The sequence below is a fragment of the Pyrus communis genome, chromosome 4 (genome assembly GCF_041283825.1).
Source record: "Pyrus communis isolate YQ-2024b chromosome 4, ASM4128382v1, whole genome shotgun sequence".
Lineage (NCBI taxonomy): Eukaryota > Viridiplantae > Streptophyta > Magnoliopsida > Rosales > Rosaceae > Pyrus > Pyrus communis.
In genome coordinates, this window is record NC_142568.1 from 3167686 (window position 1) to 3182845 (window position 15160).

A 15160-nucleotide genomic window follows, 5' to 3' on the forward strand; every position below is an offset into this window, starting at 1 on the left:
CCTTAATAAAAAATGAGAACCGCTATTTATTCGATCCGCTGGCTGAACGTTACAAGGGGTGTCACAATTAAAATGAGCGGTATCTTTTAATATAATATTTTATCTTAGACTATTGATTATTGATTAAGTTCAATGAATGATCTTGATTGTTAGATAATGAAAAATTTTAAGATTATCTTAGACTATTGATTAAGTTTAAGAAATTATCTTAACCGTAAACGTTAAAGATTATCTTAGACAATACATTAAGTTCAAGGAATTATCTTGTACTATTGATTATTTTTTATTTTTTTCAAACGAGATATCTATATTTATGGCATCCTGCATTCGTTTTTTCTTTCATCAACTTCACCGGTTCTTCTTGATAGCGTGTTCTTCATCTTCAAATCGAGTTCCCACCATTGACGCCAACTTCTCAAGATTTCATTGTGCGTTTTGTGCTTCCTTGTCTCCATAACTACGCTCTTTTGATCATCTTTGTCTTCACAAATCGAGTTCCCAACTATTTCTGCCATCTCGTTTAGGGTTTGTCCATTTGAAGGTCATTCGCCGTAATTTTGTTTTGCAACATCGAAGAATACTCTAACGACGATGATTTTGGTTACAGTAGAGAGTATAACAATGATGATGCATCGTACAATGAAGACTACAATGATGAATGATGGTTTTGGAGATTTTGACAAAGGCTTGTACAATCATGATAGTATAGATTACGACAGATATCTTAACAAAAGGAAACCTTTTTTCAACTTGGATGATTATGTATAGAGTTTTCTTATTCTACATGGTCTTGTTGTTAATATATTTGCCTTGAAATAATGCAGCTGCTCGTGCTTGGTTGTGGGCTTAAGTATCCCTCATGATAATTTTTTGTTAGTTTTCCAATTAAATTTCTTTTTTTATATGTTTTACCACATATATATGATTTCTAGCTTGATTTTGGTTTGAACTGAATAGGTTGGAGCCCCTGTTCATGTTGGTTTGGTTTCTCCAATTGATCTCGACCCATCTCAGACCTTTTTCTTCCAGGTGTGTGATAATATCCGTTCACGTACGGTAGATGCACATTTCACCACTTTCACGGCAGATGCATGTCACATTTTACAGGAGTTCTGACTCGGCACGTCTCATATTTCAGGTGCTCAACATCTCACTAAGATTAACAAGGGCACCGTCGAAATCATTACCCCTGTCGAACTTATCAAGAAGGGTGACTTGGTGAGCTCTTCTGAGGCAGCCCTCCTCGCACAAGCCATTCTCATACGGTCTTGTCGTCCAGACTGTGTATGACAGTGGTTTCCGTCTTCAGCCGAGAGGTGCTTGATCTGACTGAGGATGACATGATGGAGAAGTTTGCTTCTGGTGTCTCGCTCCATGGTCACTTCACTGGCTTTGGCCGTCTGATACCCCACCCTTGCAGCTACGTACATGTTCCTCCATGCTTACAAGAACGTATTGGCAGTGTCTGTTGCCACCGAGTATAACCTCCCACAAGCGGAGAAGTCAAGGAGTATCTCAAGGTACTGTGCTAGCCCCTGTTGCAGCTGCTGCTTCCGGAGGTGCTCCAGCTGCTGCTAAGGAAGAAGAGAAGAAGCCTGAGCTTGTGGATATGGAAGTTACATTTGCGCGGTGTAGGTTCTTGCGGGGCACAATTATGTTTTTTATGCTGTTAACGTTGGATATAAGTTTTTGGTAGGGTGGATATTTGCTAATTGGCTTAATTGTAGCAATGACCTTTAAAAGTTACCAATAGTTTATTTTTGTTTCTGAACTCTCATATTAGTTTTTTTGAGTTCTCGAACTTAACAATGTATTGAACTATTGGTCATTTCACTAATATTTTGTCGTTAAATTTAGGGGTATTTTAAGAACTTTCAATTTTTTGTTAATAATGTGCAACACATTGTAAAGTTCAGGGATGATTCATACTCATCCCGATTCCCTATTAGTAAAAAGTACTCCTTATTATTATTATTTTTATGCAATGATATTTTTTATTAATGGGGAATTTGTTATTTTTAAACTCTCAATCATAGAAATTGGAAAATGACATATATTTACATGGAATTTAACTTATGAATTGGAGGTCCCAAATTACAAGTCTTTTTCTTTAACGCAAAAATTCTAAATTTATATATATATATATATATGTTTATGAATCCAAACAAGAGAATTAGTGCATATTAATTTATAAATTTTGACTTTTATTGAAATTTCAAGTTTATTTCCCTCATCCAAACATAGTGTAAGATTACGTTTGGTATGTGGAAAGAGAGCTTGAGAATGAGAAATTCACATGCTTTGTAAGTTCATACTTGAGAAATGATTTTCTGGCGTATAATATAAAGCCTTCTAACTTCCTTGGTATTCACTTTTATGACAAGTGTGCCCTCATTGATAAGTGAAAATATCCATTATAACCCAAATGCAGCCTAAGGGGTGGGAAAATAAATTAGTATTGAAGTTGCTATTTACAATTAAGATCTCTCACCTACAATTAAAGAGGAATAACACTGGATCGTAGTTGTTAAAGTTGAGCACTTTAAAGCCCAAACAGTGGGGCCAACCAAGGAAAGAACCCAAGAAGCCCAACAAGAGAACGCAAAGCCAACTCCATTGGGCAATAGCCATGTGGATTGGCAACAAAACCAATCCAATTGCCTCCTAAAGTGAAGCAAGCCCATTCGGGCAATTGGGCTGAGGGGGAGCTCGTGGGAGAAGTCAGGTGCAAGTCCAAGGGCCGAGTGTTGGAGGGGGAAGTGATGCAAGGCTAACGTCAGCCACGTTATAAAAAATTTTGCGTCAGGTACATGCCAACACCCGTGTGGGGGCGCATCTCCAACAACATTTTAGACAATGGGGCTCGCGTGGTAGCCCACCCAGTAGTCGTTGCTCGGAGCAATGTGGCTTGTTGTACATCGTTGGATTTTCAACGACTCTTTTTTTCTGGACTGTCTGAATTTCAATGATAAAAAAAAAAAAAAAAAAAAAAAAGCAAACCTCTCCCAACGGCTAAATGACGTGGCACATCCAAATCAATGGTCCACATTTTTCAGCCCTAAATTTTATTTTTTAAAAGAAGAAAAAGTCAAATATGCTACATTTAGGCCACATGTCATGATTTGGACTGTTGGATTTCAATTTTTTTTTGTAATCCAATGGTCCAGATTAATTAAGTTAATAAAAAAATAAAAAATTCAAAATCCTAAAAAAAATTCAAAAAATAAATAAATACCTTACCATTATCTTCCACCTTACACCACATTTCCATATTTTCAAATACTTTTAATCACATTCCAATCTTTCTCTCAAACTTTTCATATACTTTTATTTGCAAAAAAATGGCTAATGATGCAAATTCGAATTGGTCAATGATTGAATTCAAGCTACTCATCGATTTCCCACAAGATCCTTGAAGAAGATATTATAAGAACTCAAGATTTATAAACTATGAAGCATGATAGAGATTTTAAGAGATTTTGGTTTTGGTGTGTGATTTCTTAGGGTGGAGAAAAAAGAAGAAATAATTAGGTTGTAGATAATGCCATGTGGCACGTCGTGATTCGCTAAAAATCTTATTGAAATATATCCTCAAAGATTCTAAACCGATAGTGACACGTGGCATGACATGATTGGTTAAAAATCTTATCGAAAATCTATCGTCAACGATCCTAAACAGGTAACGACCTGTGGAGCGATGGAATTGGATAAAAATCTTATCGAAATCTATCACCAAAAATCATATCTGAAATTACAAATAAAATTATTTTTTATTATTTTATAAAATAAAAAATACTAATATTTTAATACGAATTACCTAGGCTATTCAATTTAGGGGCGGCGATGCAATAAACAATTATTATTCATTAAAGGTAATTACTATTCATTTGAGTTGATTGAATTGCCTATAGCCATTGAGAGCCTTTACACACTGGAACGGCTTATTACTTTAATTTGTTAACTTGTAAGTTTTGAGTGATAACAGTTTATCGACCAAGGAGCACAAATGTTTATTACTTTAATTTATGGGAGTTTTAACGAAAAGCCTACAGTACTGTTCACTTTAACGAAAAACCACATTTTTACACTAAAAAGTCAATTCTGGTACTATTCACTTTATCCTTTATTTTGTTCTTATAGTTAAAACTCAAAGTTTTTAATCCATTTTCATTCATTTTTCTTTAATTTATTAACCAATAAGATTTGAGTGTTAACACGAGTGTTTATTACTACATGGGAAAAAGTTGCTTAAATCAATAGGACGTAAATTGCAAATGGTGCATTGATGCGATGGTTAGAACATTGTTTGCAGTAATGTAATTAATTTGTGACAAACATTTATCACTAATGCAATCTATTAGTTTCAGGGGAAATTTTCACGGTACACAAATATTACAATACAATTGGTTAGAAATTTATTTTTTCAAATATCTAACCATTGATATTATAATATTTGATGTAACAAATAATATTTTTCGGTGTTTTCAGCGTATAATTGAAAAATCATATTTTGTTATAATAATAAGACGACACGAGGAATGTAGAAGGTTAAAAGACAAGATCAAAGTACGAGCAGGAGAGTAACATTTCCCAAGAAGTATATAAACGTAAAACCCTCGCGATTCCCAAGGAAAAACTTACGCGGTCCCAGGAAGAAGGTAAAGAAAATTCACAATGTCGGCGGAGGAGGACTGATCTTTCATTTCTCCTCAGACATCGGCGCTGTCTTTTGTCCTCTGCAAATCTCGAGCTCACTTTTCAGACAACCTAAGTTACCTTCTTTACCTGCCAACTGGTAAAAACCCTTGTAAAAAGCTTATTTCTTTTTTACTTCTCAGCATTTTCCCTGTTTCTTTGGCCCCTTTGCACAGTGTAAGATACACTTCTCGCATACGGTTTGTAATTGTATACACACATATATACATAATGTATACGTATTTATCTGTATATATGTTGATCGGGTTTTTTTTTTTTTTTCCTGTCGTTTTGGTTAGTGGTATTTTTGGCCTGATCAGAATTTATCAAGATTTTGTTTTTTAACCTTCTCGTTTTATCCTTCTCTGTAGTTCATGTTAAAGAAAAAACTGTTTAATTTCGGGCCGTTTGATAGCCATTTGTTTTTAGCCTTTAGGGTTTAGACTAAAAGCCAAATTTGAAAACTCGAAAGAGTAACTTTCTTTGTTAGTTTTGAGAAACGAAACTAGTTACCAGACAAGTTTTCTGTTTTATGTTTTTTAAAAAATTAAAAAAATTTGAAAACTGAAAACAAAATGGTTATCAAACGGCCCTTAGTCATTTTTACTTTTTCGGTATTTAAAGCTTTGATGGGAAGTTATATTAGTGTGTTTTGTAGTGTTTGCTATGGTTGTTCCTGTGAATTTTTAACATCTATAGGTTTTGGAGAAGCAATGTAGTACGAATTGTAGAGGTTGCTTGTGGGAAGAGATGAGAGTCTATACTTAATACATGTATATAAGGGAGAAAAGGAGAAACTTTAATTTTTGGATCTTTTATTGGAAATTCCTTGAGTATCCATGCCTGTTGCGTATGTGCAACTCGGTGCAGGTGGAGATTTCCGATGTAAACCTGATGTGTTCCGGTATAGCCGTGAATTTGATAACTTTGAAAGTTTCCTTTGGTCCCAAGGAATTATATGTATTTGGTATTCTGTTTGTTTTTCTGCCTGGCATTTTATGAGAAGACTGAGTTTATGATATATTTCTAGGTGGTGAGCTCATTAGTGGCATACATTTATCTCCAAAACAGATGTCATTTGTAAAACTGCATCTGTTAGTTTTCTACATATATCTGCATTTTGGCATAAGTTTTATACTGCTTGGTTGTTAAATTTCTATATCAATAATTATGCATGAGCATATACATAGAGGTGGAGATTCTTCCATAGAGCTTGTCTGTCACATGGTTTTATCTTTTTCTGTTTTTTCAGAACACAGTTAAAAACCTAAGGGCAAGTGGTGGTCATAAAGATCTCTTCGAGCCATGGATGATATGAATGTATGTCCAACTGAGGAGGCCATTCAGGCTTTTTTGGAATACTTGGTTGACCCAATACTTTCACCTAAATCTTCTATGCGCGATACACCGTCGTTATCTCAACAAGAATCAGTTGCAAAACAGGTTTTGTTCTTACTTCATCTCATAACGCATGTTTGTTTAATTAATGAAACAATGTTATCTTTTATTTGTGTAAAAGTTTTGTTGATTAAAATATCCGTCTAGGATTCTTCTCATAGTTTGCCAGCTGCGTAAAGTTAATTTCTTGGACCTTTGTTTAGATGGTAGACTTTTTATCCACGGCTACATAACTTTGTGTGACTCTTTCTTTAATACAGTCTCCATTTATTACTATAGAAATGTCTTGGAAACTATAAGGGTTCATAAATGACAATATCCAATTAATAAAATTTGCTATATATGGTTTTTGATCATTTTGTATTCTACTGGCAATTTACTATTATTCAATAAACGTATGCTTCTGTTATCATATTTGATGGAGTAGATAATAGTTTAGATCATATTTGGATGGAAGCACATGAACAGACTGGAGTCACCTTTAACTATTTAACGAATGAGTTGGTCTTGAGTTCTAGGAGCAGGAGATGTACAAGAATTTGGCCAAACATCAAATCTCCATACAAAGAATTGGGTAAATTACATGCACCTGCAATTATAAAATCAGTTAACAACTTACTTTGCCTCTGAAAATGTTTTTCCCTTAGGTTCATGCCGTTGTGTTACTATACAACTACTACCACAGAAAGCAATGTCCGAAGCTAGAAGATTTGAATTTTGATTCCTTTTGCAAGTTGGTTTCGTTTCTGAAACCAGCCTTGATGGTTCATATGAAATTCATGCAAAGCCCCAATGACACTAAATTGGATGACCTGGAGAAACAACTTTCAGTGACGGAAAAAGCAATTGTGGATGCATGCAGTATATCTCTAAGTTTAGATGCATTAAAGGATGTTCCAAACACAGAGGGATGGCCAATTTCCAAAGTAACAGTTCTTTTAGTTGACTCCAAGAAGGAGAACTGCTTTTTGCTATTCAATTCCATTACCCAGGGGGTTTGGTCAGTGATTGAAAAAGATTTAGATGTCTCAGTCCACAGTCCAGAAGATAAAGCGGTGGAAAAACATGTACACAAAAACAAAAGAGTTATTGGAAAACCTTCAAGAAGAGAATCAACAACTGATGACATTACACTCCGAAAACTTGCATATTCAGCAGTTAGTGAAGCTACAGGTATGCAAATTTCCTAAAATAGTACCCTTGTAAATGAGTGAACCTCAGGGAAGCCCTCTATCCTTCTGTATCCAATTGTTGAGGCAAACATTTACTGACCTGTGCAAAGAAAACATTTAGAAAACAATAGTAAGTTGAATCTGAAGCAGGTGTTTTGTTTTTATTTTTGTTTTTATTTTTTATTTTTTAACTTTCTAAAGGATTAATCATCAGTACACAACTCCTATTGCGGAATCTAAAGGTGCATCAAGATTCTGATAAACTATTGTAAATGATATATGATGCTTGACGTGATACATTTGAACCATCTATGCCCACTTCAATGAAATGAATCTAATTGTTTTTTAATAAGGATTCCCTATGCACCTTATCACGATAATGAAAAAAATTAATAGGGGTAACCACCATTAGATGTGGATCAACATTATATACAGTTGTGTTTTCCTTGCCTTAGCAATGCATATTTCTCATAACATTCTGTATAATATCATTTCAGAGTTTACTAGCTGTCACTGATAATGTTGCTAATTGTGTGGTCTTCTCTCCATCATTAATCTTTTGGTGCTGTTACAACAGCTCATCAAAACCATTTGTGATGATAGCATCGCTTGGTTATGCTTAGGCATTGTTGCTTCTAATATGTATCAGTGGAATATGGTTTCTATATAGAATTATGCTGAAACGACAACTAAGTATCCAGATCCTTGTTTTTAGGACCATTTCTTCCAATTGTCTAACAGATTAGCTGACAAGTATGATTTTTTTTTAAATGGAATAGGTATTAATCAATCTGATCTGCTGCTTTTGGAACGCCATTTTGTATTTTCTGTGAGTAGCAAAAAGGCAGCTGCTTGCTTCTTTATAATTCAGTGCACCAAAACTGTCAGTGAGGGTATTATTCCAGTTCCTATTAAAGATGTTATCGACAGGTATGGTTCTAGAAACACCTTTCTTTATTTTGTATCCACTGTGGCCTTTTTAATGCTAACAGGATGTCTTTTATAATGAGTAGTCTGCAGGGTCCTTTGGTCCAAAAGAGTTTCGGCAGATGGGCAGTTACGCCAGTTGTTGAGTACTTCCATGTGCTTCCTTATGCTGGGACTTTGTTAGACTGGTATCCCAGGTGTGTATTTTATCTTCATATATTTCGTAGCTTTATTTATTTTTGATATATAATCAACTGGAAACACATTCAGTTGGGCATAGTAGTTTTTGTGTGTTTTTGATATTTTTTTCATTTGCATTCCGAACATTTAATTGAAGATTCAGTGCTGAAACTACTTATAATCCTTGTACATTACATTTAATAATTAAGAAATTTTTTCTCATATGCTTTAAAGAAACATTCTTCAGAATAAAGTATATTTGGCTGTGGTTTACTATCATCCAACTAATATGTTGGCTGATATTAATTGAAGCAGAAATCTTGAATAAAGATCAGACAAGAAATCTCGTAATTGATAGAGTTGATTCTAAAGAGTAAATGTAGATTTTAGGCAGTATATTCATAGCAGTCATATTTAACTTATTGTACTTGGTTTTGTACTTGATTTAGATGGTTTGTATTGCTATATATGTCCTCCAATTTGGAGAATAACATAATCAAGAGGAATTACTCTGATTTTGAACAAATATCAGTGTGTATTAGTATGAGACTTCGGGACACTAAGATGCATAGTTCATAATAATATTCTTCCTTGTATTCTTTTTTATATATATACTTTTGAGGATTTACCCTTGCCCTACCCCATATACAAGGCAAATTATTAGGAATGCGGGTTTCGAAACAAATTTTTAGGTCTTAGTTACGCAGCCTTGACATGGTACCACATAACTTAGGTACATAACTGACACACAACACAAACTAATGCAACCTGTTGGTATGGGATGCATTGGTACATTAATGTTAGCTTCCAGTCACTCTCACGTTTGGATTGTCTATTCCTAAGTTTGTGAACTTTTAGCCTCCTGTGTCCTTGTTTTGTAATATTTTTTTTTTTTTTTTTTTTGTTATAGGCATAGAAACAAGCAAACATTAGTGCTTATTTATTGGGTAACCTTACCCAAACACATGATGGCGATTAGTGATGAAACTGATGGCCATATGGACTTTTGTATTTGATTTAGAGATTACATAACATTATTTCTTCAAATTGTCCTTTATTTGCCTGATGTGTTTTTTCTCCCCTGTAGGAGAGAATTCTCGAATGGTTTGCGAGATTCAAGCCTAGGGGACGGAAATATAATTTTAAACAGCTGTGAAAGGATTGGAAGACCTAGCAAGCAAGAACTTCATGAAAGCCAGGACAAATCTCCCGTAAATGATGTCATGATAGAGAATCTTGAAGACAACACAAGTGTTTCTAAACCTAATCCCCAATCATTCAAGGAAAAAGATACAACTGGATGTTCCAAGAAGAGTTTGGTTGATGCCTTCAATGGGCCTCAGAAAATGGAGGCGGGTGACACTTTCATGGTCCCACCACAGAATGATCAAAGCTGCAAGAAGATTTCAAGCACCACTCAAGTTATCGATCACCATGTGGAGAATCTTGAAAATAAAACAATTAGATATAAACCTCAACCAAGGAAGCAGAAAGATACTGCTGGATGCTGCAAGACAAGTTTGGCTAATTCTCTCAATGAACCTCAGAAAGTTGTGATGGATGACCCTTCCATGGTCCCCTCACAGAATGGACAACACTGTAAGAACACTTCAAGCGCCATTCAAGTTGTCAACCACCAAGGAAAGAGGACATCCTCTACCAAAAGTGAATTACATGGCTCAGCAAGTAATGCTAAGGTACGGTTGGAGTTCTTAACCCCCTTCAATTCCAGCATTGTTCAACATTTTTTCTTTTTACACCTTATATGTTAACTACTTCCCAATGAGTTCTAGTATAGAGTCCTACTTAGAAAGAAATTTTAGTTTGATGTTAATGTTGTGGAGATATGGGACTTACTAGCTTGAGGTTCATAAATCTGCAAAGTTATTCCTTGCATTTTCTTTTGTTAAAAAATAATTGGGACGTAGTACATTACCCTTCTATTATGTTAATTGTTATATTCCAAATCAAAAATCATCAAAAGACACTTCTCAACTCACTATCACTTTAGTTACTTGAAGTTAACTCTAAACCAGTGTTTTAAATATTATCAGAAAACAAACTATTAAAAGGTGAATTTGAGGAGTTACAAATTTGATTCATTTTGTTGGAAGGGTGTTAGAACTTGCAAACTATAGACTGCAGAGTGTCCATATGTTGACATTTTCATGAACTTAATATTCTTGGGTTCTATATATATTATAGTACTCAAATTGTTGTAAGGTTTATTATATAAAATAAAATCTTCAGTTTCATTTCCTTGGGCAGAAAGGGGTCACCTGTTTTTGTTAACCAACCTTTTACTTAGATTTAAAATATTTGATCAAAGAAAAAAGATTGCAAGATTTTAATGTACTTGAACACACTTCAATGTTTGATTGTCAAAGGAGTTATTGTTTCATCAGGATTGGAATCTTTAGAGTTTGTACCTAGTTACACTCCTTTGCTTTAAAGTTATTTATACTGTTGTTGGGTGGGCAGGTTGAGGTGGTGAACTCAAAAACAGGGCCATTCATTACTGACTGCAGAGTTGAAAACCTTGTTTCTGGAAAGGAGATCTGTACCATTAACGCGTTTGATCAAAAGGGTGTGAGTGGTCCCTTTGTCACCTGTCAATCTGGTTCTCAAGATCTTGAAAAACTACAGATTGCTATAGCTTCAAAAGGAAACATCTTGTCACAAACTGCATTGGGAGTTCTTATGAAAAGGAGGGATGATCTGGTAATAATTTTTTTTGTTCCGTTCATAGTCACTTTATCCTCTTGATCTATTAGGATGAGTTCCTTCTAAATAATCATATACATACGCATATAACTCTCTAAAGTCAATTAGTTATCCATAGATTGTTGGGATTTGGGATGTGCATGTGAAGATTGATGAACAAATTATTCCAACGTCCAGTGGACTTATGTCCTCTCTGATAAAGATTGTTGGCAGTAGCCTCAGCAGAAGTGCTTTAGTGGTTTGGCACCACTGAAGTTACTACATTCCAGTCACATCTACCAAATATGAATGACATTTTGTTTGCATGAAATGATTTCTGCACTCCCTCTTTATCTGCTTTATACCACCCCTCCTGTTTCTAGCTAAATGATTGAATAAATCAACAGTGAATCAGGGCACAAAAACAAGCGGGAAAGTCCAGGAAGACAAAAGGGGAGTGTGAAAATTATTTTCCTTTGTTTGAAATTTACATCCTTCAAAGTTCAGTGTTGTACATCGGTTCCTCAATAAATTGATTTGGTCAAATATATAAGAGGCCGACCCCACTTAGTGGGATAAGGCTTTGTTCTTGTTGTTAGTCAAATATACAAGAGACTTGCTTCATGGACCTAGCAAATGTTGTCTTGCGTTCCATTGGTCTTATGTTGTAGCATATTTGCTTTACTAGTTATACCTCGATCTAAAGTAAATCTTTTTTTTATTTCGATTCATTTGCTTGTCCATGCAGTCTCTTCAGCAGCGCAAATTAGAGGATGAGATTGCTCAGTGTGATAAAAAAATCCAGACAATTTTATATGGTATTATCCTATTTTAAGTTTTTTAAGAGAATTGTTATTAGCACTCCAAAAATCCCGTTGTGCACTATTCACAAGTGTATTTTTATTTCTAAATATAAAAAATTTAGAATGCACAATAAGATTTTTGGAGTGCCAGTAACAGTTTCATTTTTTAATTATTTTATTTATTTGTTTATTCTTTCCCTCGCCCTTTCATTCTGATCATTTCTTTCACTTTCTATTTTACACACTAAAATGTACTATTTTGTGTACGAGAAAGTCCAATCATTACAACTTAAATTTAATTTAATTTTTTTTAAATTTATGTTTGATGTCATTTTAATTTGTGATAGTGTACATACATTTTCGGCGACATTTGTACATTGATGATGTAATAACACAATTAACTTCATCTGTGCATAACTTTCGTTAAAAACAAAATTTTAAAATCATGGTAGCTCATGGAACAACTACATATACCCAATATGTTAATTGCCTTGTTCCTCCTACTTATTAAACAGATAACTGAAGCTGATGCCAAAATAGTGAACTTTCAACTGGCCTCAAATTATGATATAGACTATAATTTATAGACCCCTTCAAAAAACATATCATCAAATTTAAAGTTGTTGGCACATAGTCCACGCCAATTAAGGAGATTGCAAAAACCTTGTTTATAACCACTTAAAAAGTTTGAAAAGTGTGTTCCTTGTTTGAACTTCAAGCTTAGCACACTTTGGGTCAGATGATGAATCACTGTTGTCTGTTTTTCATTTGTATGTTGATTGGTAAAGACAAGACTTGGAATTGCAAGGGCTGTAGCTTATTCCATCCACATCTTTAGAGGTAGGGCTCCTTTGCAGTGAGTGTAGCTGATCTATACTTGGGTTTTTGTTTTACTGACTACCATAGGTGGGGAAGATGACTTGGCTCTAAAGGTAGACTCCATAATAGAAGCTTGTAATGATGTATACGCAACAAGTGAAAGGAACTGTAGACTGCATGAAGATCAATGCTCTCCTCAAAATGTGAAGAGGAAGAGGTTGTCAGAGGCTATTCTCAGCGTGAAAAATCCATGCCAGGCAAGTTCTGCTGTTGGATTCTATTTTCTTTCACATTGCATATGTCATTCGAGACTCGAGACTTATAGGTTCTTCATTATATGCATTCCATTTTAATCCTATGTGAGACATCTACAGGGTTTTTTTTTTCGTCCGATAAACAAATTCTGAGTTCTGACCATAAGGACAAACTGAACAAACAAATTTTGAGCTGTTTCGAACTCAAATGAAGTATAAGATGTTTTGCGAGTTATTTGTTGGGTGTTTTACCATTCATGTAGTTATTCATTGATACTTTTTGTGCTTTGTGGAGGGAGAAAGGAAAAACTTTTGCATGACTTTGAAGTTTTCGAAATTTTTTTGGTTGTCTGACTCTGGTTACAAAGCAATAGCAGAATCCTTATATTGTTCCTAGAATATCTTGAGTGGGTAGTGGTTATTTTTTTCTTTTGCGTTGTGCTGGTTCACTGGTGCGTCCCTTCCTGATGCATCGCTTCCATGGTTGTTTGGTGTTGGTTTGAAGTTCTGAAGGTTTTCGGTTTAGTTGATGTGGCAAAAATCTGTTTTAGTTTCCTGTTTCTGAGAAATGAAAATACCACACGAGGTTGATTGTAGCTTGTGAAACTCAGCGTTTAAAAGAGTTTGTTGTCAGTAACTTTCTTCCCACGAGGCATGAGAAGGGATGACCTTTTACATTTTATGGCTTCCTTCCTACCTATGTCTGTTACCTCAAGTCTTCTTCAGTGTGAAGCATGTCAGTTAGTCAAACATCATGGTGTTTCTTTTTTTGTCTAGTTATCCATACTGATTTTTGGTGTTGATCTCGAGATAAAAGCATGTTGGGTATTTAGTTTTTCTTTATTATCACCTTTTTGTTATTGTTCCAGAATGGCCGACTATGTAGTCTGTATTTGAACTGGTGTGTTGCTATTATTTTTGCTTTTATGAATTCTTTGAGCATTGGAACTGCTGTGGAATTCAACTTATAAACCACCAATGAGCTCTGCACTGTCTGCTTTGGCATTTTGTCCTAGTTGATTTCCAATGTAGGGGTCTATAGCGCTTCGATGAAATCTTCACTCAATGGTATCTTACACATGTTATTTCCTGCACCCTCTTACAAGTACTACCACCTACCTGGCAGGAATTGGATGGTGCTTGTTATGACAACAATTGGATATTACCAACTTATCGTGTATCTCCATCAGACGGTAAGATCATTTTCATTTAAACCGATTTTAAACAGGGTGATTTTCCTATATAAAAACAAGGATGACTTTTTATGTTTGCTCACCACTGATCCAGTAGTTGTACCTGCACTTTGTGTTACAAGGAACTTTTGCTTACTATATAATGTGTGATTGAGTTTTCCGTTTAGACATATTTTAGCAATGTACTGAAATCCCAAAACATAAAGATTCAAACATTAAAAGTTGGCGGGTCTTCCTTTCGGCTGTTTCTGCCTGTGTAAAGCTGTTGATTTGACTAGAACTTGCATAAGTTCGAAAAACTGATTATTCTGAATTCTGCAGCACACTGTTAATTCTGTGTTTTTGAAATTTTCTTGTTGATTTACCTTATGCCTAGAAGATCGTCACAAGAATTGTGCATTAGAAGATTGATTTACTGCTATGCAGAGTTAAAAACTAATGTTTTAATTGCGTTTGAAAGGTGGATTCCAAGCTGACGTTACAGTAAAAGGGATGGATTTCGAGTGTTCAAGTGTGGGTGGCCTGTGTTCGAATCCTCGTGAGGCAAGAGAATCGGCTGCAGCACAAGTATTGGCAAAATTGCACAGTAAGGCAGGGCAGGCATAGAAGTTCTAAGGTTCTTCGTTGACAAGATAGGAACTGCATTGCATTTGCACTCACCATAACTTCTAGTACCTTTTTGTTGTGCTTCAGTGAAGTTTGGATCGGAGCAGTAGATTGTTTAACGTCGTTGTTTGACTATTGAAAATTTGCTTAGCCTCTGATCTGTGTCGTGTGGATTGTTTAACGTCATAGTTTGAATCGGAGCAGTGGATTGATTTGAGGTTTCCTAAACCTTCCGATGGAAAATTATCGGAAACCTTAACAAACTTGATGTTAATCGACTTTTGAGATTTATGTCAAACAAGTCCATTGTCTCGTGTTTGACGTCAATTCAATGTTAAGTCGGATGTTAGTGTTAACTGCAGAAAGACTGGACTAACAAGTCGAGAGGCATTGCTTAGAAACCTCCAACA

At 35.1% G+C, this 15160-nt stretch overlaps 1 protein-coding gene across 2 annotated transcripts; it reads left to right on the forward strand.

Annotated features, from left to right (window-relative positions):
- Nucleotides 1–4545: 4545 nt before the first annotated feature.
- Nucleotides 4546–15077, forward strand: LOC137723548 (uncharacterized). Of its 2 annotated transcripts, none has more exons than XM_068462746.2 (11): nucleotides 4546–4795; nucleotides 5948–6138; nucleotides 6741–7266; nucleotides 8045–8195; nucleotides 8279–8389; nucleotides 9460–10069; nucleotides 10854–11093; nucleotides 11824–11893; nucleotides 12785–12954; nucleotides 14078–14144; nucleotides 14605–15077. In XM_068462746.2, exons 2-11 carry the CDS (start codon nucleotides 6001–6003, stop codon nucleotides 14748–14750), a joined length of 2229 nt encoding a protein of 742 aa, XP_068318847.2. In that variant the 5' UTR covers nucleotides 4546–4795; nucleotides 5948–6000; the 3' UTR covers nucleotides 14751–15077. The 2 variants fall into 2 exon arrangements, with proteins under 2 accessions (XP_068318847.2, XP_088548450.1); XM_088692324.1 differs by lacking the exon at nucleotides 4546–4795 and adding an exon at nucleotides 6612–6667.
- The last annotated feature ends 83 nt before the right edge of the window (nucleotides 15078–15160 follow it).